The sequence below is a fragment of the Sceloporus undulatus genome, chromosome 6 (genome assembly GCF_019175285.1).
Source record: "Sceloporus undulatus isolate JIND9_A2432 ecotype Alabama chromosome 6, SceUnd_v1.1, whole genome shotgun sequence".
Classification (NCBI taxonomy): domain Eukaryota; kingdom Metazoa; phylum Chordata; class Lepidosauria; order Squamata; family Phrynosomatidae; genus Sceloporus; species Sceloporus undulatus.
In genome coordinates, this window is record NC_056527.1 from 98,356,833 (window position 1) to 98,380,846 (window position 24,014).

Genomic DNA, 24,014 nt, shown 5'->3' on the forward strand with positions numbered 1-24,014 from the left:
GTGACTTGAAAGCACACGACAGCAAAAATATTCTGTTTAGTTCAAAATATGCAAAGCCACCTTTGCTGTTTCTGGGGCTTTTATTCTAAGTGGCGTCTTGGCGAAAGATGGACAACAGTTTTTTTGCCCCACATTTGATTTTTTTAAAAGTCCAAATTGCTCTGGTCCCATGCAAAAAGAACTCAGAAGATTGCCAAATTCAATAATCTCTCTTCTCCTCTCAGTGCAACCAGACATCCAGGCCCCACTGTAAGGTATTAGCTTTGATGAGGCAGTATTGGAAAAGAAGTATTTAGCAGCTGATGGTAGGAATGTAAAAAATGTCCTTGTCAAAAGTCTGTTAATCAGACAATACTTTTTGCCCTTTCATAAGTGAAAAGATGGCCACTATTTTTTAAAAAGATAATTCTTTGTTGGTTTTTGCACAAAATATATTTTTGCATTGAAAAAACTTCATGAAATTGTCACCAAAGACTCCCAAAATGCAGTATGTGTGTGTGTGTGTGTGTGTGTGTATACACATATATACACATGTACAAAAACTCTTGTACTCTTACCCAACAAGGAGAAAACCTTTGAAGTTTTTTATTCATGAAGGCATGTGAGAACAAGATATGTGAAAATTTACATCTTTACTTGATGGGACTCTATTTTTTATCACTGGGTTTGTTAAGGAAACAAGCAGAAATGCCTTCTTTTATGGAAAGGGCAGGGAAGGTGTAAGACTTCCTTTTTATGCCTGTATTTTCTTATCTTCCAGCACCAAGAACAGATGAAAGTGGCAATGTGCTGCAAGCTTTCAAACGGACGTAAGTACCCTTGGCTAGAGACAATCTTTGAAGCTGGTACCCTCCACATGTATTGGACTGTAACTCTCACAGTCCCTTAGACAGCAATGTTGTGTGGCTCATGGATTACAAGCACATGTAGAAGCAACAGGGTACAAGTCTGATTTAGACAAAGAGAAGCCATAAGACACCTCCCACTCTCATAGACTGTAGACTCTTCCCTTCATCTCTGTGTTGCCCCAGTTTACTGTTGCTGCTGCAGTGGGTTGACATTGTTTTTTGTTCTTCTTCTTGCAGAGGGGAAGGCAAAGATGATGTTGCTGGAGAGCTGGACTTTAGCGGATTGCTAAAGAAGAGGTAGGTGGCAACTGGAGAATGGAATATATTGGGGAAATGGGCAGAAGCACAACTAGGAAAAGTTACTTTTTGGGATGGTAACTCCTTGATTGGAGTTCACCAAAGTAATGTTTCCAAGCTCTTCATATTTCTTATCTGGATTAGCCTTTTCATTATAGAACAAAGCAGGGGGATGGGTATAATTCTCGAGATGAAAGTTTGAAGGGTTGTTTCTCCTCCATCTATTTCTTCAGAGAGGTCCAGCAGGTAGAAGAGGAGAAGAAGAAGAAAAAGAAGGATGATGACGATGATATGGGCATCCCACCAGAGATCTGGGAACTGCTGAAAGGCGTGACCAAGAAAAGCGAGTATGAGCGCATTGCCTTTGAGTATGGTGTCACTGACCTGCGTGGTATGCTCAAAAGGCTCAAGAAGGCCAAAGTCGAAGTCAAGAAGAGTGAAGGTCAGCCAGGATGCCTGAGTTTTCTGCAGTAGGGGCTGGGAGGTCTCCTGAGGTCATTGTTCTGTTTGATATGGGCCATGGGAAGTGGTGGAGGGATAAGATTAAAGACAATTCACTTTCAAATGGCATATCTGGCTCCCATACCATAAGTGGAGCATGACTACTGAATATGATTTCCATTTAAATGGGCATGATTTATTGGTGCACAAGAGTCCAGTACTGACACTGTGTAGGTATATGTGTTGTGTGGTGTTGGATACTGGTCTAATAAATTAACTACCTTGTCCCTTTCAATACAGCCCAGTAAACCCCCCCCCCCCCTATTTTCCCTTAGATTAGTAGACACTAAATATTTATAGACAGGGATAGTTGCAGGTTTGGAAAAATTCTTGACAAAGTGTTCTCCAGTGGGCCATCTTCTATGATGACCCATCCTTGGGACTTGTGGGTATTCTGGGGGACTTATTTTGGTGGTAGGTGGCTTGTGACCATTATCTTGGGTGAAGGGAGGCAGAACAGACTACCATATTTTTGTAGTTGTGCCCATCCTTTTCTCTCTGCACCCCACAATGCCATACATACTCCACCACAATTCAACACCTGGACATTGCCAGAAACTAAGATGACAGTTTCCAGCTATCAGTAGCAGCATTTATGTGTTGGTGTGTTTTGAAATGGGTCCCAAGGTGCATCAGGATAGACCCTCCAAGGCAGTTGCCCAAGAAAAAAATTTCTGCTAGGGAGCTGTATATAACCCTGTTTAATGAATCTGTTACATTATTATTACCTGTACGGAGTCTGAATCAGTTGTTGAGATCTGTTGGCCTATTCTGATAGCACAATGCAGGTGATATGTGTGTGATGTGCATTGGACCCATGCTAATTTACAGTCTGGGGATATAACTTAGCTTGGCCCAGCACATTTAGATAGTCTGAGAGGAGTATGTGAAGACCGCCTAGGAAGCATAAAGTGTTTCCTAGTTCATGGATAGATTCCTTCAGGCCATCTGTACCCTGTGAGCCATCTGTGTACAACCCACACTAAAATTCCCCATCGGACTACCTGGCAGATGCAATTAATTGTGAGTTGTATATTGAGGAAGAAATCCTTCAGAATGCTTGACCTTCTCTTCTCAGGCATTATTCTCTCCTTCCATGTTTTATATTGGGCAAACTCAGTTGTTTGTGACAGGATGACAAAACACATCCAGTACACAAGCATAATCTGACTGCTGCCTTGTGTGCATTTTAAGTGATAAGGCCCTGGGAATTTCCCCTAAAATGGGAGTTGAAGTTCTATGACACTTTAACACAGAAAGGAACTGTGAATGGAACAGAAGCCACCATCAGAGAGCAGGAGGTAGAATGGTGCAGAGTGAGAAAAAAGTGCTTTAGATTCTCATTCCTCTTTTCCCTTTCCAGCCTTCATTAAGAAACTGGACCCTGCCTACCAAGTTGACAAGGGCCAGAAAATCAAGATGTACGTGGAGCTGAGTGACCCAGACCTGAAAATCAAATGGATGAAAAATGGACAAATGATCAAGCCCAGTGGCAAGTGAGTGTGAGTGGGTCTGAGGAACTGAGAGCACTTGAACTGGTGTTCTTTTGGAAATGGAGTGTTCTTGTGTTTAAAAAAGGGGGACTCAGCCAGGAAAGGTATAGCAGCATGTGTGGAAGGAAGCGCTGGATTCTTTTTCCCTGACTCAGTTGCTGTGTCTTTTCCTTCTTTTGGATAGATACATCTTTGAGAATGTTGGCAAGAAACGCATCCTGACCATCACCAAGACAACACTGGCTGATGATGCAGCCTATGAATGTGTTTGTGGGGATGAGAGATGCTTTACAGAGGTCTTTGTCAAAGGTGAATATAGAGGCTGTGTTTGCATGGGCGTATGAGAGCAGGTGGGCAAAATGCTGGTTGGGTCAGAGTTCAGAACAGGTAGTTTTAAAACTACAATTCCCAGAATTCCTCAGTGGCTTAGGGATTCTGGGAGTTGTAGTCCAAAGAGTAAGTGTTCCATAATCTGTCATGGGGCAGGCAGAGGATATGTTGGGAAGGGCTGACATTTGTATAATGAATAGTGCCTCTGCTATGCTATCTGTCTGTTCCTAGAGCCTCCTGTCCTGATCATGAGTGGCCTAGATGATCAACAGGTGGTAGTAGGAGATAAAGTAGAAATGGAAGTAGAAGTGTCTGAAGAGGGAGCCCAAGTGATCTGGTATGTTTTCAGTCCACCCTTCCCTATCTTTCTTTCTCATATTCTTCTAGCCAACCACCTTCCCTTTCTCTAGTCTGTCTTCTCTCTCAAAGTTTCCACTACATGTGCTGCTTATAAAAGGTTCAATCACTGACATCCCCAGTTAAAATTAAGACTGAGTCAGAAATTCATTTGGTTCATAATTTTTATTTTAGTTTACCTATTTTTGCACATTTGAACCAATATGTGGACTTAGTTGTCTTCCTGGCTTTGTCCACTCTTCATTCTGGTTCTCCTTTCCTTCTTTCCACCTCTAGGATGAAGGATGGTGTAGAGCTGACTCGTGAAGAGACTTTCAAGTACCGCTTCAAGAAAGATGGGAAAAAGCACATTCTCATAATCAATGAGGCTACAAAGGAGGATGCTGGGCGCTACCAGATCATGACCAATGGTGGCCAGTCAGAAGCAGACCTTGTTGTTGAAGGTGTGTGGTGGATGGCAGACCCTATGGGTGGCAGGTATCTGAAAGAAATCTGAAGGTTTTTCCAAGTAGGTTGTTTTAGAATCAGACTTCTTTCTCCTTCTTGCTTCCCAGACAAACAGCTTGAGGTACTTCAGGATATTGCTGATCTTACCGTCAAAGCTGCTGAGCAGGCTGTCTTCAGGTGTGAAGTGTCAGATGAAAAAGTGACTGGCAAATGGTACAAGAATGGAGTTGAGGTGCGGCCCAGCAAACGCATTACTATTTCTCACAAGGGCAGGTGAGCATAAAGACAAGATGTGCATTTGGATAGAAAGAAGGGAACGGGGAGGGAGAGAGCAAGAGAGGTGGGTTGGTATGGATTACTTTTTGGCTCTGGTTTCCACCTGCCATTTTAGTTGTGTAAGCACAGCTGAATCTGCAATGGTACAGGTCTGGGCAAAGTATTGGATCTGGATTTAAGAAATACAACTTGTGTGTTTGTATTTAGATGGCTTTAGATGAACCATCCTCTGTTGAACATACTTCACTCTACTGTTGCTGGCATAAATTCTTTTTTGGCCTATGCAAAAGGCCATAAATTCAGGGCAGTCAGGGCCACACACAAGAGGTGGGCCTCCTCCACTTAACTTGACAGCAGTAGGAAGCATTAAAATGGTGGGAGTCAGCCTCAGCTCCAATAGTTCCATCAATGTTGCAGAAAGGAGGGAAAGGGAAGGAAGGCAGGCAGGCAGGAAGGAAGGAACCAATGTCCAGTACTTGAATTGTAGAAGGAAAGGAAGCTGGGAGATAATAAAATCCAAAAGCTCCGTCCTTTGATCCCCCATGATTTTGTAAAAATTGTGGTCATCCTGTGGCCTTACAAAAATAGTACCGAATGAGGATGATCACAACCCATGAGTAGATCAAGCCCCACTGGCACCTCTGCCACTTGAAGACTAGGTATGGCAATACAGTATAGGACATTTCTCAGGGACAGGGGCAGGAAGTATGAATTAGGGATGGAAATCAGCAGGCCCAGTTATTTTGAATGGTAGGTCCTTAACTACCGGTAGTTATTATTTTGATTAGTACTTAATCCTTTACATGTATTAACTGAAATCCATTGCAGTACTGTATATAAAAAATTAAATTTAAGTTAATGTTTGTTGGTAGCAGTTTATACATACATACATATTACTTCAGAGTTTTTCTAATTGCAAGTTTGTTTGCCTCATTTTTTTTGATGGGTACTCAGTGCTGAGCCATGGCCCAAGAGGAGTCATATTTTGATGTAGTGTGTTGTGCAAAATTTCTAAATTACCAGTCTGTTCATTCTTATGAATGAACTGATTTCGTTTTGCTAGTAGGCAAAAGCCATTTTGTTTAAGCAGGCTTTTAGTAGGTCACTGCCCCAGAAAGTCTGTTTTAATGGGGTGTGTTTTATCCAACTTTTTTTTACTTTTCTATCTTTTTAAATAATTCTATATCTTTTTAATTGTGTGAATTTTAATTGTTTTTAAAATTGCATGGATAGATTTTAGTTGATTTTCTTCTGTAAACTGTATTGGGTCCTACTCCAGCAAAAAGGCGGAATGTAAAATTAAGTAAACAAGCAAACAAACAAATACAAAGAGTACATAAGTATGTTGTTTAACAATGATGAAGGAATGTTATATCAGATCACCTTTTTCCTGAGTTGGTATCATGGCCTGAAATAAATCTACTGGTTGTCTGCTCACTCCTGTCAACTGTTTGGTGGTTTTTAATTCCATTTTAATCCTTCAGGTACCACAAGCTTGTCATTGATGATGTGAGACCAGAAGATGAGGGAGACTACACCTTTGTCCCTGATGGATATGCTCTTTCACTGTCAGCCAAACTCAACTTCCTGGGTCAGTGCAAAGCAGGACTTGAACAAGAGGCTGCCTACTAAAACACCTTGCTTCTCCCAACCATAGTCCAGAAACTGATGGAAAAAATATAAAAAGATGATGATATTTCTTTCTCAGTTTCTTGCTTCAGCACACACAATGTTCCCAGGGAATGTCTAGACTACTTAGGACTTTGAGAAATTATCTTTGTGTGTATATGTATGCGTATACTGTGCATACATACACACACACACACACACACAATGCTCTCTGTTTCTGTGAATGCTGCTGCGTATGCAGCCAAAACTGCCTTATTTATGCAGAATGAGGAGGTAATGGTAGGCTTGATGAAACTGCAGTTTTAAAAAAAACGTTTAAACATCTTTAGAAATGAATTACAGGAGAGAAACATCTGAAAACAGACCAATGGGAATTCTGCCAGTGCTGGACCCTAATATCTCTTTCCATTGTAAGCAGTTGTTTCAGAGGCAGCAGTAAAATTTGGAATGGATTTGTTTTTTCTTGTGGAAAGGGATCCACTAATTTCTTTGGAAGTGATTATTAAGCATGTTCAGTGGACATAAAAACCTAAGTGTATATCCTGCTTATATACTCTGTAACCAATGGGTCTAGAAACTTCTGGTTTGGCTTTGCATTAATTAATTGATTATGCTGATAACTTATCCAATTGATTAATTATGCTGAAATCCAACTGACAATGTCCATTGGGCATAGTTTTTTGTGGATTTTTCGGGCTATGTGGCAATCCTCTGAAGATGCCAGCCACATGCTGGCAAAAAGTCAGAAACAAACTCTTCTAGAACATGGCCACGTAACCCAAAAAACCCACAAAAAGCTTTGGATGCCAGCCATGAAAGCCTTCAGTGTCCATTAGACTTTTTTTTTAAAGGGAGAGCTAAGAGTATATTGTAAAGCTTTCATAACAAGTTGCAGAAAACCATTCTTCCTTTATGGTATGATTGGAGGCATAATTTCTGATGGCTCTGCCTTTGATGGTGAGGAAGTTTCTGTTCTGATTTCTCACAGGGACACTAAAGTTAGTGAAGGTCACTACAGTGTAATTGTATATCAGCACTGATGGGAGGAATCAGATATTGTCATTTTCAGCAATACCCTGAGATGCTCACTGCTATTTTTTCTTTCTTTCTCTGTGTCATCTGTCCCCTTCCAGAAATCAAGATTGAATATGTCCCTAAACAAGGTGAGTAAATCCTGCTTTCCTTGCGGGAAGGTAAGAAAAGTTAGGTAAATTGATGTGTGCTATACAATATGGGTCCACAAAATGAAAACCTAGGATTTCCTCAAGATGTATGATGGGAGATTTGGGACAGACAAAAAGAATTACTTCTTCATACAGCACATAGTTAAACTATGGAATTTATGATGGCCATCATCCTGAATGTCTTCAAAGGAGAACTGGACAAATTCACAGATGAGGCTGTCAATGGATACTTGTCATGATGGCTGTATATTACCAGTTACAGCTACAAGCAACAAGTGCTTACCCTCATGTGCTGTTTGTAGGCTTCTCAATGTGACATCTGCGTGGTCACTGCTAGGCTAGATAGGCTCTTGATCTGATCCATTAATAGTTTTCTTTCCTCCCAGACGTTTGCCAAGAGAAAGGATGAAATTGTAAATCGCCCAACAAAAGCAGAGCTTGGGAAAGTTACTTTGCACACTATAAAGTGTGATAAGTGGTATAGAAATGTACTTGCTATTGCCATAAAGTCCTAGAAACATCACCATCCTATCCAACACAGCCAGTTTTAGTTCAGAAAAGGAACTTTCTAAGCTCTGAGTAAAAGTGCCAAAGAAAATATAATAGAGAAACTTGTGATCAGGTGGACTCTTATTCACTTGCTATGGAGAAATCCACCCTGCCATGAGTTTTCAGCAGATGCACTTCCATGGTGGGAGGGCATGTTATCTCATAGTCATTTCTGATTTCTCTAGAGCCTCCCAAAATCCACTTGGACTGTGGATCAGGGAAAACAAATGAAAACACAATTGTGGTAGTTGCTGGGAACAAGCTGCGCCTGGATGTTTCCATTACTGGAGAACCACTTCCAGTGGCCACCTGGATGAAGGGTGAAGAGGTAGGCATTGGTAGGACTGGATAACAACATGCCCTAAACTCTAAATCCATTTGCTTGTCCCAACTAGATTAAACCCACTGAATTAGTTCTGAATTTTTAGTCAATAGTTATGTAAAGATTATTGGTTTAATTATCACTCAATGTTTATTGATTAGCCCTTAGGCCATCTCAAAATAATACAAAAGCAGGTAAAGCACACTATAAAATTCTATAGAAGTTCTATAGAAATTAGAAAAAGCTAAAATATAATAATGTAATTTATTAGTTTAATTGTTTTACTCTAGTTGGGTATGTTTTAGGTCTATAAGTACAATGTCTATAAAATAATACTTAAACACTTGTAAGCTTCCCACAGTGATATAACCATCCTGTTGAATGAATTGTAGCTGTTCATGTTCAGTTCTTAATGTACGATATTTTCTTCCATAAAAAAAAAGGTTTCTAGTTATAGAATCTTCCTGTGTTTTTAATCTTATCAGCTGACTTTACATTTTTAGCATTGGCAAACTGACTTGAGTCTGCAAGAAGGGGATAATTAAAAACAACAACAACAAACCTCTACTGATGCAATTCAGTACCCATTTACTTGGGTTGGGAATAAAACCTATTGAGGACAATGGGAATTACTTGTAAGTAGGCATGTATAGAATAGGGTTGTAGGTCACTCAGTCAGAGGGACAGATAGTTTGGCAAGGTTCCAGGTTACCCACACCAGAATAACAAGAATGAGATATAAAGTACAGTGCACCGTTGCATTACGTAGGGGATTTGTTCCAGACCCCCTGTGTAAAGCGAATTCCATGCATGCTCAAGCCCATTTAGATGAGCATCCATATGACCTCAAGTCAGTGTACGGGAACCCCACATACTGTATAGTGCAGTATACACTGCACAAGTATAGCAGTTAGATACCACTTAACTGTCATGGCTTCATCCCATGGGATTCTGGAATTTATTGTTGGTTAGGAATTTAGAATTGTGTGCTAGACAATTATTATGCTATAGTTCAAGGAAATGCACAAGTTGAAGTTGTTCTCACAGAAATCAGCAGGACTCAAATCAATGCTTCGTTTGAACTTGGGGCCCAATTGTTCCTAAATTTCTCTAGATCCAACCCAAAGTCCTTTGCCAAATAAACAAATTCATTAGTGACTTGCAGTGCCATCAGTTGTTGTTGTTTTGTGCCTTCACATCATTTCTGACTCATGGCGAACTTAAGGCAACCCTATCCTGGGGTTTTCTTGGCAAGGTATATTCAGAGGAGGTTTGCCATTGCTCTCCCTTTAGGCTGATTGAGTGTGACTTGCCCAAGGTTGCCCAGTGGGTTTCATGACTGAGCTGGGAATTGAACCCTGGTCTCCAGCACTCAAACCACTACACCATGCTAGAGACTTGCTTTTGCTTTCAACATGAAAAACAATATTGCAAGAACACTGAAAGGACTGTTTGTGCTTGCAATGTTCACTCTTCACACTGTAGTTTTCCTTTGGCTTTGAATATTTCTAGATCCCATTGACCATTCTTGCCTCTTCTGCTCAATCTTTCAGGTCTTTGCAGAGAAAGAGGGCCGGGTTCGTATAGAGGAACGGAATGAGCTGAGCAGTTTTGTGATAGAGAGTGCTGAGCGTTCAGATGAAGGGAGTTACACCATCAAGGTGACCAATCCGGTGGGAGAGGATGTAGCCTCCCTCATTGTCAAGGTGGTGGGTGAGTATGGCAAGGCAAGAATGCACAATGATTTCATAGCAAGGCATTTTTCAAGAAATTGGTTCTGGATATTTATTCATTCTGTACAATTTAAAATTATTGTAACTGGTTTTAAATTGTCTGGGTTTTTTATTTTATTTTTTATTTTTAATAATTGTTAAAAATTGTTAAATTGTTAAAACAATTCAGTACAGAAAAACATACATACACATTCATATTACATATATACATTCCATGCTTACAGAATTACCTTCCAAATTACAAGAGTAAAGAAGTCTAGAGTGGGCATGTAGTTGTGCCCCACTCAGTTTCACCTTTATCTGCTTTCCCCCATCTTCATTTTAGTACTCTTTTTCTTTCAACCCATAATCTCTCTATCCTTCTTCACTATCCTCTATTATTATCCTTTCCAACTCTTTCTTCTTTTCCTTGTTACCTCACTACTTCCTAATTCCTTTCCTGCCCTCTTCTCATCACAAACTCCTTCTCCTTTCACCCTTCTTTTGCCATTTTCTAATAACCCTTCTCTCTACCTTCTTTAACCTACACAAACCCTCCACACATACCATACAACCCTCTCTCAATCTAAAATTGTTTTTAATATATAAACTTTTAAATGCATTTTGAAGCTTTTAAAACTATTGTAGTTATGATTTTATTGTATGCCACTCTGTGATCTTCTGATATAAGGCAGGATATAAATACTTAAATTAATAAATTTAATAAAATAATAAAAAATAAAATATATTCTCCCATTCAAAAGGTTAGTGAGATTTTTGTGCTGCATACAATCCTGACATTCAGATAGTTTTGAAAATGAATTAAAAAACAAAACGAAACAAAGGAAACCAATACAGAGCTGCAAATACATTTTACAAACATCAATATCTTAACTTTTTTCCTGCTCACCAATAGAAAATACTTAGAATTTAAAAAAGGAACAATCTCTAGAATGCTTATCAAAACACAACAGATCTAGGATTGTAAAATACATGTATTTGGAGGTTGTTATTTTTTATTTGCAGTAAATTTCAGAAGGTAATAAAACAGGGGTGGGGATCATGAAGTTCGCAGATTAAACTGTATCTGCTCATTTTTCTTCACTGGGTGCTGAAATACTAAAATTCATGTCCATTTGGACTCACAACTATTACTTCAAAATAACTTGTCTTGTAGCCTTGGCTTGGGTTAGCATTCCAGTCTCTGTTACTTTATTGTTCCTTGTCTTTGGCAGATGTCCCTGATCCTCCTGATGCTGTGCGTATCACCTCCGTCGGTGAAGATTGGGCCATTTTGGTGTGGGACCCACCAAAATATGATGGTGGCATGCCTGTGACCGGTAAGTGCAAGTGAACCAATGACACGTAACCAGAATAAATTTTAGCTGAGAGCTACAGCTACCCTACCCTCACCATCATTTACCAGTCCAATTAGCAGAAAGGAAAAGTTACTTTTAAAGTTACAAAAGCTACTCTCAGTCAGTGTAGATCACAAGTGGTAAAAGCGTGTCCTGCAGGCAGCCCTTGATACCCACTTTTACATCCTCTGAAAACCTTACCAGTCCCCTAAAGCTTCTCAACCACTGCAGTTAAAAGAAAAAACATCACTTTGATTTGTGACAATTTTCACCTCAAAACTGTATAGGTAGCTCCCCCCAAATGTAAAAAAGCATGAAAACACACACACCTACTGCTAACACCATGCCTTTCTCCCTGTACCTGCTTTTGTCATAATCCTTCTTGGAATGGCAATAGGGAATGACATGGTGTCACTTTTGATCACCATTTTGAGAAGGGTTCTGAAAAAAGATGAAAGTATAGAGGTATTTTGGCATGCTGAGAATGCAGCCTCTAGAGGTACTTGAGAGGAAATTGCCTCCAGGCCCCTGTTCACTTGGGCATCCCAATATAGATGATACTGAGATTGATGGATGAGAAGTCTGACTTGGTAAAACATGGGAGCTTGCAATATGTATACAGTTCATGTGGTATTGTTGCAGGCTCCCATCGAACAGTTACTATGATATCTTTCTATTCACATGTCTGCTTTAAGGTTTTTTAATTACAGTTGGCCCTCTTTATCCACAGGTTTTTTATCCATGGATTGAAGCATCCACTGCTTGAAAATAATTTTTAAAAAAGGATAAATGTCAAGTATCAGACCTTGATTTTCCCATTTTATATAAGGGACATCATTTTGCTATGCCATTGTATTTAATGGGACTTGAGCATACATGGAATTTGTTATTCACGGCGGTTCCTGAAACCAAACCCCAGCGGATAACACGGGTCCACAGTATCATGTTTGTAAACTAGGGGAGGGTAACTACCTACTGAAAACCATTATGCCACCTGCTTTCTAGTCCACTCAAAACCCTTCCCATGTTACCAACACTAACCTATTCAATAAAGAATTTCCTCATTTTGGGGGATTGAAATGAAGTTGGTGAGCTAGCATGGCGTAGTGGGTTGCGTGTTAGATTACAACTCTGGAGATGAGGGTTCGATTCCCAGTTTGGCCATGAAACCAGCTGGGTGACTTTGGGCAAGTCATACTCTCTCAGCTTCAGGGGAAGGCAATGTCAGATCTTGCCAAGAAAACCCCACTATAATTTTTCCTTAGGGTTGCCATAAGTCAGAAATGACTTGAAGGCATGCAACAGCAATAAGAAGTTTTGCATTTGCCAGTTTTAATGTATTGTGTGGTTGCACAGCATATAATAATTCAAGCATATCCATCTTCTGTGAATGACTGGAAACAGTACTCATTAAGGTATGGCTGAAATACCCTGGAATACCTTACTCATGTGGATATGGCTTGATGATTCACAGTACATCTCTGATCACAATAATGTTAGACAGTTCTGTTTATAAGAGTTTAAATAAAGATACAGCAAGGATGCTGCATCTTCCTTGCATTAATCTCATTTTTTTCCTTTGCATCCCAGGATACCTGATGGAACGCAAAAAGAAGGGAAGCATGCGCTGGATGAAACTCAATTTTGAAGTGTTCACTGAAACCACCTATGAGTCCACCAAGATGATTGAGGGAGTGCTGTATGAGATGCGTGTCTTTGCAGTCAATTCCATTGGAGTCTCCCAGCCCAGCCAAAATACCAAACCTTTCATGCCAATTGGTGAGTGGGTAGCTGCTGATTAAGTGAGGAGCAGAAAGATATTGAGATGTTGAGGTAGTAAAGAAACAAGAAAAGACAAGTGATCAGAGCCAGATCACCTCTCAACACTACATTAGCCAAATGGACCACACTTATTCTCCAGCTTTAGCCTGTAGTTAGTTCAAAACAGCATCCAGAGGAATGAAAGGAGCTATAGATAGGTTAGTTAGACCTGCCCCCATTCCTGAAAAAGTGTCCAAATGCCATAGCCTTGCTATTAGAGGCATGGGGAGAAACTGATGCAATTAATATTAGAGTATGAACATACTATATCTCATTCATACTCTGTATATACCAACATGTGAATGAAGATGCAATCATAACTTGAGTTTTTGTACTTTTCTGAATTTTGTCATGCATGTCAGCAATTTGAAAACAAATTATAGAAAGGTGTGCACCAAGATGTATATATCCATGAAAAATACAATAAAAACACATTATATTGGGGTAGAAAATGAGTATTCTGTGCAGAAAAAAATATTATTTTATAGAAAATAAGTATGAAAATGCATACAGGATATCATAGAAACTTTATAAAAATGCAATCAGATTAAGAAATAGGTGGAGAGAAACTTTAGGATGGAAAAATGAGAAACCAAGTAAAAGATTTGTCCATCGCTACCCAATGATAGGTTTTCCTTAGGTTGCCATTAGTCAAAAATAACTTGGAGACACACAGCAACAACAAAATTGTATTGTTGATGTAGGTTTGTTTGCATATATGTATGTATGTAATCTCCCCTTTTTTCAAAATCCAGCTCCTACCAGTGAGCCACTGCATCTCACCTTGGAGGATGTGACCGACACTACAGCTACCCTGAAATGGCGTGCTCCAGACCGGATTGGAGCAGGAGGCATTGATGGCTACCTCATTGAGTATTGCAAGGAAGGAAGTGAGTTACTGCAGCATGAAGGGAAAAGCCTAGGAGTCTCTTTGCTTGAAGGGGAATCACAATTTACTGTGCTCTCCACAGAAAGTCAATTGGGTGCTTTTCATTAAAAACAAGGGATCCTAAATATCCTTTGGCCAAATCCCACGAGATTCTCTACTTCCTAAACTTTAGGAACTAAAGGAGAGAAAAACTTGTTTACTTTTTATTCTTTGTCTCCATACTTGTACTTTTTTGGGCTCTTTCCCAGCTGATGAATGGATACCTTGCAACACAGAATTGGTGGAACGCTGTGGCTTTACCGCTAAGGATCTTCCGACAGGAGAGAAGCTTTTCTTCCGGGTTGTGGCAGTCAATATCGCTGGCAAGAGTCCACCAGCCACCTTTGCACAGCCTGTCACCATTCGGGAAATTGTCCGTGAGTCATTTTGAGCAACTTGAGCTATAAAATTCAAGCCCATAGTACCTGTTCTTTGGGCTTTAAAGAAAGATTGCATATTGAAAAAGCAGACTCTGCAAGTCTGAAGTGGAAGCCTTGCAAAGACCTTGTTTACAGACCATTAATGCAACTGTTGATTACCTGAATGGCATTTCATTTCATTTTGCCCTGTTTGGGTAGGCTGAATTTTTTTGCCACCTTACCTGTCCCTAGCCCCTTCCATCAGTATTCACATTCCAGCGGTTTAATCCCACAACTCTAAACTGGAGGGAAGAACTTCCTAAAGTATTACTGTCACAGGCTCTCCCCTCTCCTATCTACCTTACTCTTGTGCCCAAACAACTCTCACTTCGTGTTTGAAAGAGATAAGTCTACAGCACTCACAGATCAGTTTCTCCCTACCTTCTCAGCTCTTTTCACCACCCAGCATCCTTCAGTATTTTCAAGCCTCTTGTTCTCTTTTGGTTTTCTACAGAACAGCCCAAGATCCGTTTGCCTCGTCACCTCCGACAGACATATATCCGAAAAGTCGGGGAACAAATCAATTTGGTGATCCCATTCCAGGTGAGCAACTGGCTAAAAAAAAAATAAATCTCTGGACCTCACCACTGGGAATGGACTGTTAAACTGATAGGTAGTTATGTGTCCTGCTTTACAAAGCTCTGTATGACAGGTTGTCATGGGAAAGTCCTGTATTTGTCCAGCCCAATTCAAATTTAAAGCTGAACAATGGGAAGCAGATTCCTAGCACTTACCCATTAACAGTTTACAAGTGAACATCAGACAGAGTAGGCAGGTACACAGCTCACCTGGTCACCATTTTTTCCACTATTGTGTGCTGTAATATATTCCTATTTAGTTAGGGAAATTATTTGTACAGTCACCCCTCCTTTCTTGCGGACTTGAGATCTACATTTTTGATTATTCATGGAGAGGCGAGCTCCATTACTCTCACTGGGGTGTGCCCCTGCAGCACGCACCTTGTGCACACTCACGGGCATGTGCCCCATTCAAGCCTAAGGGGCTTGAATATGTGCGAGTCTCTGTTTTTGTGGGATGTGAGTGTCCAGACGGATTCCCAGCAAAAACCGAGGACCGACTGTATATGTAATTATTTGTAAATCAAATTTAGCTAGTGTGGTGTAGTGGTTTGAATGTTTGACTAAGATACATGGGAGACAAATGTTTGAATCTCTGCTTGGCTGTGAAAACCTATTGGGTTTCCTTGTGCAAGCTGCAGTCTCTCAATCTCAGAGGAAGGCAAAGGCAACCCCCTTCTGAACAAATTCTGCCAAGAAAACCCCATGCCAGGTTCACCTTAGGGTTGCTATAAGTCAGAAATGACTTAAAGGCACACAATAAGAAGAAGTAAGTAGCTTTCCCACCAAAATTCCACAATACCTGGCTGAGTATCTGGCTAAGGTACACTTTTGGTAAAATCTGATTAGAGATGCAGAGTTTTGCAAAGCTACTTATTTGGACAATATTGGCTGAGGGATTCTGGGAGCTGCAATCCTAAAATATATTCCCTGAATCTAGAATGGATGAGAGAGCAATCTGTTAAATCACAAAGCCAGACTAAGGATAGCCAACTATAATAATTCGTAAGTATAGATTGCTGTACAATAGTATGTTACTAGCAGGAATGAACTGCACTTCTGTTCAACTGTTCATTTGTCTTTTCTTTCTGTGATATACTGTGTGTGTGTGTGTGTTTTTTTTTTAATGAACAGAGATTGTGTAAATTAGTTGCTTAAAATAGCATCTGAAGGGCTATGGGAAGCAACAAAACAATGGTAACTGTGGCCATTGGATTGTTGCCAAACATTTGTAACCCTGACTCTATAGTGAGGTGGCATTTTTGGCAATTGTTGATGCCTATCTATTGCAGCCTTTCAAGAAACAGCCTTATTTTCTACATCAATAGGAAGGAGCAGCCAATTCTTGTCTTCCCGGCACTGCAATAGTGCCTGTTTCTCTCTGCACTATAAATGCAAGGAAAAGTGAAATCAAGAGAGAACCATATTGACCAGGAACTACTAGGCATGCAGACATTAGTTGTTCATCAGGGCCAGAGCCTGGGTATACTGGGATCCAATCTTTGTGTTTTAGGAATGAGGAAGAGGGCAAAAATTTACTACAGACCAGCTTTTAGATCCCTTTTTTGGAAGTGTGAAGATCAGTAATGAGATACTTCCTTTTGCAATATATGGTTTATTTGCAAATATCCAAGTAGAGCATGAATGGAAGCAACCATGGCACCGTGGTTTCTACTTCTTTTGAAGAAGCACTTCAAAATTCTGATCAAATTCTAATTAAGTACAGATGGCTTTACTTTTATGACTGTGAAACATTCTGCTTCTTGTATATGCTATATAATAACGAAAGGAAGAATGACACACTCTTCATGTTATTGGATTAAAACTCCCATTATTGTCTCACCATTGACTATGCTATCTGGCACTGATGGGAGTTGTAGTCTGGCAACACCTGAACAGCCACATATTCCCCATTCCTGATTTGTATATCAGTTTTCTCAATAATTAGTGGGCTATTTTATCCTAGTTGTGTGCCTCCTCCTATACATCCTATAACCATGATTTACAGTAATAAAGATTAAAATCAGTGAATTTCTTTATTTCTTTCAATTCAGTTATATTACAGTTTTTTGTGGGATTTTCACGCTATGTGGCCATGTTCTGGAAGAGATTACTGTATTCCCGATGTTTCGCCAGCCACAGATGCTGGCAAAAGTGCCAGCAATAAACTCTTCCAGAACACAGCCATATAGCCCCAAAACCCCACAAAAAACTATGGATTCCAGCCGTGAAACCCTTCAACGTCAAACTGGTTATATTGTTAGATGCATGAAGTTTTTTTGCCTGTATTTTTTTAAACTTTATTTTGAAATAAAATAAACTTCCATGGGCAAAATCCATTGCCTCAGATCAGGTTCCCAGAGGGAAGCAGTCTGTATCCAAGATGTTATAGCTAAAGCTTTCTGTCTCTTGCTGTTTATTTGATTTCCTCAGCTGCTTCTGTAGTGTTATTTCTTTTGTACAGAGTTTCTGTGAAAACCTTCCTTCTATCGGTTATGTATATAGCCCTTATCAAGGTTTTGATGGATAATCTTTAAGAAATCTCCAGGGATTTCTAGTCAATAACTCAGAAGATATGAACTAGACAGTCTGATGCATTAACATGCAATCTTTTTTTTAAAGTATGGTTGCCCTGTTTCTGTAATACTACTGTGAAGATCCTGTGACTCTTCTTGAGCCGCTTATGATTCTCATTCTAATTTCATGTGCTGTAACATCCCCTGGCTTTCTAGATGCTTGATCCTGCTCTTGATCTCTATAACTGAGCTCTGGGCACTACTTTTTCTATTTCATGAGTGTGAAAGGTGTGGATAAGGGAGTACCAAAGGGAGAGTGAGTGTGCAAGAGTTATGGAATCCTGTTGAGTTGCAAATGTTGGCTCTGAGTACATACCGTTGATTATATGATATCATCCACATTATTTGGAATCCCTTATCAGTTTTGCCCACTTTGGGCAAATGTATTCCTTTGGACCATGCTGGCTGGGGAATTCTGAAATTAGTAGTCCTTTGGAATAAATTCCCCCCTACCCTGCTGTAATACTGTGTTCCTAAACCCACCTGTGATCTAATAGAGAAGCTTCCCAGATGTAGAAAAGAATATTGCAGGCTTGATGGGGGAGCAACTGAAGAGACATGGTTAGGATGAAGAATCCCGCCATGCTGATCCAAAACATTTTATCAACTCCAGGGTAAACCCCGTCCCATTGTCACCTGGTCAAAGGATGGGCAGCCTCTGAACCCCCAAGAGATCCATGTCCGCACCTCAGATTTAGACACCATCCTCTTCATCCGCAAAGCTGAACGACACCACTCAGGCACCTATGAGCTCAAAGTTCAAATTGAGAATATGGAGGACAAGGCTGCCATCAAGATTCGAGTTGTAGGTAAGGATCATTCTACCTTCTGATGTTACGGTTGCCAAAACAAGTTTTTTTTTTAAAAAGATAGAAATATTTGTGGGCTGAGGCTGTAGATGTGGGAATGGGGAACTCTTTGGGATGGGGCTTGACCTTAAGCAGTAGCACAGAATGAAAATTGTGATTTTTTTTTAGACTACCATTTCCACAATCCTTGAGCCACTGGCCATGCTGGCTAGGAGGATTCTGGAAATAGTAGTCCAAACAAGTAACATATCCAAGCTCTTAATTAAGCAAAAAGGGAGGCAGAGAGGAAGTTAGATAATGATATCTGATTTGTAAGTGAAATGTCACCAGGTCAAAGTGTGCAGCAAGGTACCTCCTTTCCTGTTATTTTGTGCAACATTACTTGCCTGTCTTTATCCCAGCTACACTTAGAGATTTTAGGTAGCATATGAAAGTTAGAGGACTGGTTAGCTGAACTTTTAAACTGGAAATGGCCAGGACTGCACCTGCCATCTTCTATGTATGGAGTACCTATGGCCACCTCCTGATGTACAGAGGTGGGGCCAAGGCACTGTTTACATTGAGGGCTGCTTAACACCAGGACAATGGAGCATTTTGTGCGGACAGGCATTTCTGTGCAGAAAGACAGACAGGGACAGTAAATGGCTTTTCTGCTGGAGAAAGTAAGAGGATTCAGTCCCAATGTTCTTTCATTTCTCCTTGCTTTCTCACTGCAGCTGCTAAATTGTTAACAATCCTTAATCCAACCCTGGTCCACCAGTCTCTACACCCCGCCCTCAGCCACCCATGGGAAACCTGGATGCTTGCAACTCCCAGGCCTCAAAGACACAAGGGAGTTGGCACTGGGTAGACCTGCTGGCAGAACATGGAATATGGAATATTAGGGGATATTCAGACGTCTATCTCACTCATGTATTCTGGTTTTGTTGTTCACACTATTTTTTTAATTGGAACTGCATCTCTGCGCATCTCAGAGTTCTGTTGCTGACACATGTCAGTACTACGAATAAAGATGGAGTCAATTTGGATGTATATGAAACATGTTTAAGGCATGCAGTGGGTTTTTTGGTATCCTCCCAAAACTTACTTTGCATGCAGAGATTCAACTCATATTCTACCGGGATTATTTTCACTAACCCCTTAGAAAGGAAAAGAGGTACTTTCTAGGATTGCCTTGGTTAACAACTCTCCCCAACAGGTTCTGTCAAATATAGAGGCGTATTTTGTCACTTCGCCTGGTACCCCCTTCTTTCTCCATCTCCACTCTTTCTGTCTGCTACCTTATTAGCCCCCTCCCTTCTCTGTACAAGAGGGAGAGATCATATTACGATGCTCTATATTTAAGCTGACTTGATGGGTTAAGCCAGATGACATCCCTTTCAGTACTGCTGAAAAGACACCCTCCCTCCTCTCTCCCTAGACACTCTGATCAGCCACATCTAATCCCTATTTGGCTGTCAGAATGTCTGAAGCATAATTTAGCATTTTCCACCAAAAGCCTTCTGGGAATCTGCCTTTGAAAGAGGAGCATGCTTGAGAAGGTGTTACCCTCAATGTTGTCCTTCAGTTATCCCAACTGTCATAACTACCACTGGACAGGGCTGGATCCCACACCCTTCTTCCTCCCAATGTGTCTGGGTACATATTTGTAATGTGATGGCATGGCAGCTCCTTGCATCCAGTTTAAACTGGGACAAAATCCTAAATTATTATTTTCTCTTGATTTATTACCTTAGCACTTTGTTCTTCTTGTTGTGTGCCTTCAAGTTGTTTCTGACTTACGGTGACCCTAAGGCAAACCTATAATGGGGCTTTCTTGGCAAGATTTTTCAGAGGAGGTTTGCCATTGACCTAAGGACTGGAGCACAGCTTTGGCGCAGCTTCTGGACTCTTAGGAGACATGCATCATTTAAACAGTATACCTCCAAAGTGACTCGAAGCAGCTTTATTTTGGCCTGTCTGTACAGGCCCTTATGAAACAAAGGGCCTGTACAGACAGGCCAAAATAAAGCTGCTTCGGGCATTTTTAGGCCAACAGATCATTCCCAGCTCTCTCCATTCCATAATGACAGAGTCCTTTGCATCCCATTTTGTCTACAGAGAAACCTGGTCCAGCACATAATGTGATGGTGAAAGAAGTGTGGGGTTTCAATGCCTTAATAGAATGGGAACCTCCCAAGGATAATGGGAATTCAGAGATCACTGGCTACTCAATCCAAAAAGCTGACAAGAAGACGATGGTAAGTCAGTGCCTCTTCCCTCTTGGCTTGCCTTGGCCAGTCTGAGGTTTTTTTGGCCTTTGCTGAGAATGGGCACCAGTGTGGATGCCTTTCCCCTTGTGCAATTTGACGTGCATCACAATATACACTGATGGTGCTAAATGTATATAACGACAGAGTACTTTCTAAGATTAACCTTGTCTTTCCACCCCTTACTTCTGTGTTACTAATTCTTTGATCTCCTGCTCTTCTTCCCCAGGAATGGTTCACTGTATATGAGCACAATCGCCTTACCCGCTGCACAGTGTCTGACCTCATCATGGGCAATGAATATTACTTCAGAGTGTACAGCGAGAACATCTGTGGACTTAGTGAGGCCCCTGGGGTCTCTAAAAATACTGCCCATATTCAGAAAACTGGTAAATGCATACATGGTCAAATGGACACATGGGATTGTACCATGCTCTTATCTAAAATGAAGTTGGGGTACACCTACAGTTTAATAAAAAGGGGTTGGGGATGTTCATGCCTAAAGGCCTATTTTCATGGATTGTGTGACTGGTAAGCTTCTTCAGAAACTAAGACTGGAGATGTTTTCTAAGTGTGTGGAGGGGTGCTGCAGGAATGGGGACACATGGAGAGCTAATGGGCGGTCCAATTCCAGACAGTGGCGTCACTAGGGTTGGTGTCACCCAGTGCGGTAGCTCATGATGCCACCCCCCAATGACCTCCTCCCATACCATACCCTACAGAATATTTACTAATGTTACCATAAATCATAATCTCTGTAAGTATACCACTGAATGTTATGCTAATGGCTGTGATATAAACAAATAGCATAAATAAAGTTTACATGTAAATAGTTTCATGTGGTAAACGTTAAAATTGGATAAGACGTGAGTTTTTTTTTAATTTAAAAATAATAATTTTTTAAAAATTAAATTAAGACAGGGGCCTCTTTGTCTCCTCCCACTGAGCCTCACTCACTCACAACATCTCTTTAGAGTTTTAAAGGGAGGCAGGTGAATGGCACCGCCAGTATCTTGCAAAAGGCAGATGTTTAGGGAGCAGTGGTGTCACCCCCTGCCCCTTAGGATGCCACCTAGTGCCGTCTCCCACCCTCACCCACTAGTGATGCTCCTGGTTCCAGAGAGTAGTTTAAGGAGCAAGGAGGAACGGGCACTTAGGACTCCTATGTTATTTAAGATCTACTTTGTGATGGCAAGGAACCAGACCTTTATGAATTCCAGGTTCATATGGACCTGATCCACATCTCTCAGACCTCTCATATCAAACTCTTTATTCAGTGTGTTTTGCTGTTGCTGTTGTGTGTCTTCAAGTTTTTTCCAGCTTAGACAGCTCTTAGGCTAACCTATCATGGAGTTTTCTTGGCAAGATTTGGTCAGAGGAGGTTTGACATTGCTCTTTTCTGGGCCTGAGGGTATGTGACCTGTCCAAGGTCACTTAGTGGGTTTCTCAGGCGAAGCAGGGATTCAAACCTATTTGATTCTTAGTTCAATATTCAAACAACTACAACATTATGGCTTTCCACTTCTCAAATTTTATCCTAGCTACCATTTGAGAAGATGCACCAAAATACACCCAAAATGCATACTTGGAAGAGAAATAAGTTCAGAAATAACATATTTCTAATTCACACAGGAGTGCCAAAATGGGCAGTATATACTTCTGCAAAAGGGATACTGACCAGAAATTGATTGATTGTGCAATTCTATGCATGTCTACTTAAAACTCTGTCCCATTCAATTCACTATTGCTTACTATCTGGAAACTAGATATAGGATAGCAGTCTGTTTTGCCCACCCCTAGATATGCTGATCTATCTCTTAATTTGCTCTTTTCCCTACCAGGAATAATCTGTAAACGATTAAACTACAAGGAACATGACTTCAGCATGGCACCTATATTCCTGACACCACTGGTAGACCGCACAGTAGTGGCTGGATATACCACGGCCCTTAACTGTGCAGTGAGAGGGCACCCCAAAGTAAGTACAAAATGGGGTTGGAGCACATTGGATTGTTGAGAGTGGGTGCATAGAAAGAATGTGGGATGAAAATTAGCAAGGTGGAGGATAAACTGAAAGAATGAATGGGTGGAAGAAAGTACCAATTGAAACTGGTATTTTTCAGTTTTCATTTTGTGCTTTTTTACTTTAACAGCTTTAAGGATAAATAAAATAAAATAAATCATCTTACAGTTGAATCAAGTTGTTGTTGCTATCGGGTGTTAGTTGTGTGTGTATGTGCCTTCAGGTTGCCTGTCGACTAATGGCAATCTCAAGAATTTTATAGTATTTTCTTAGGCAAGACAACCTTACTTAGGCAACCTTACTCCAAGGTTGATTTGCCATTTCCCCCCTCTGAAATATCAGTTACAGCACCTGGGGTTCATTGTTGGTCTCCTACCCAAGTATTAATAGGTCTTACCCTGTTTATCTTCCGAGATCAGATAGGATCTGGTGCCTTTAGGTTATTTAGGCCCTTGTTGATAATACATTTATATCCTGCTTTCCCCCAGTGAGCTGAAGGTGGTGTACATTGCTCTCCTCCCTTCTTTATCTTCACAATAACCCTGTGAAACATGTTGTGTTGAAACTATGTGACAGGCCCAAGGTTACCTAGTGAGTTTCATGGTTCAATGGAAACTCGAACTTGGATCTCCCAACTGCTGGATTGGTAGTTGAACCTTACTTCAAGAACAGTGTTCTAATTCCTGTTGAGTATTAGGTAACTAGTCATCTTGTAAAATGCTGCTTCCATACTCTTTAATTTTAATATCTGTTCAGTAGTTGTTTAGGTTTTATTTTCAATTATTGTATGATGTAATTGTTCTATAATTAAATTTAACTAAAACAGAGCAGAAACACTGGAAAGGGAGTAGATCCCCCCACACCAAATACAATAGGACCAGTTTGGTGGGGTGGGATGAGGGTGAGATCAGATAAGTTGTGGGTCTTACTCAGCATGGCCCTCTAACAAAGGGGCAATAATAATAATAAAGCCTGAGGCAATAATTCCAGTTTATCTAAGGGTAGGGCTGGCCTTTGCTAATAGGCACCATAAGCTTCTCTTCCGCTAATTTCTTTGTGATGTTTTTAAAAGCCATCCAAGCAGTGTCTGTCAGCACATCTTGTGGCACTGAATTCCCTAAAATAAAATGCATGTTGTGTGAGGAAGTACTCTTTTTTGAATTGAATCTATTGCCAATGGGATGCACTGCCTCCAGACTGTAATCTGAATTGTATCTAGATATGTTGTGAACTGTAGGAATGCTACCAGAATAAAAGATAAAATGTTAACTCCAGTTTAGGAAGGGGGATAACATGATTTTTTTGGTT

The 24,014-nt window shown here is 40.5% G+C and overlaps 1 protein-coding gene across 1 annotated transcript in view; it reads left to right on the forward strand.

Moving 5' to 3' along the window:
- Positions 1–24,014, forward strand: part of MYBPC2 (myosin binding protein C2) — a 59,001-nt gene that overhangs the window by 30,187 nt on the left and 4,800 nt on the right. Inside the window, exons 7-27 of the mRNA XM_042476345.1 lie at positions 761–809; positions 1,086–1,145; positions 1,379–1,587; positions 3,010–3,142; positions 3,324–3,448; positions 3,701–3,806; positions 4,103–4,269; positions 4,381–4,546; positions 6,034–6,140; positions 7,312–7,341; positions 8,097–8,239; positions 9,787–9,946; positions 11,181–11,285; positions 12,894–13,082; positions 13,880–14,014; positions 14,262–14,429; positions 14,926–15,014; positions 18,239–18,434; positions 20,535–20,674; positions 20,913–21,072; positions 22,525–22,661. Of these exons, the coding sequence (XP_042332279.1) occupies positions 761–809; positions 1,086–1,145; positions 1,379–1,587; positions 3,010–3,142; positions 3,324–3,448; positions 3,701–3,806; positions 4,103–4,269; positions 4,381–4,546; positions 6,034–6,140; positions 7,312–7,341; positions 8,097–8,239; positions 9,787–9,946; positions 11,181–11,285; positions 12,894–13,082; positions 13,880–14,014; positions 14,262–14,429; positions 14,926–15,014; positions 18,239–18,434; positions 20,535–20,674; positions 20,913–21,072; positions 22,525–22,661 (2,774 nt within the window). The remainder of the gene's footprint in view (positions 1–760; positions 810–1,085; positions 1,146–1,378; positions 1,588–3,009; positions 3,143–3,323; positions 3,449–3,700; positions 3,807–4,102; positions 4,270–4,380; positions 4,547–6,033; positions 6,141–7,311; positions 7,342–8,096; positions 8,240–9,786; positions 9,947–11,180; positions 11,286–12,893; positions 13,083–13,879; positions 14,015–14,261; positions 14,430–14,925; positions 15,015–18,238; positions 18,435–20,534; positions 20,675–20,912; positions 21,073–22,524; positions 22,662–24,014) is intronic.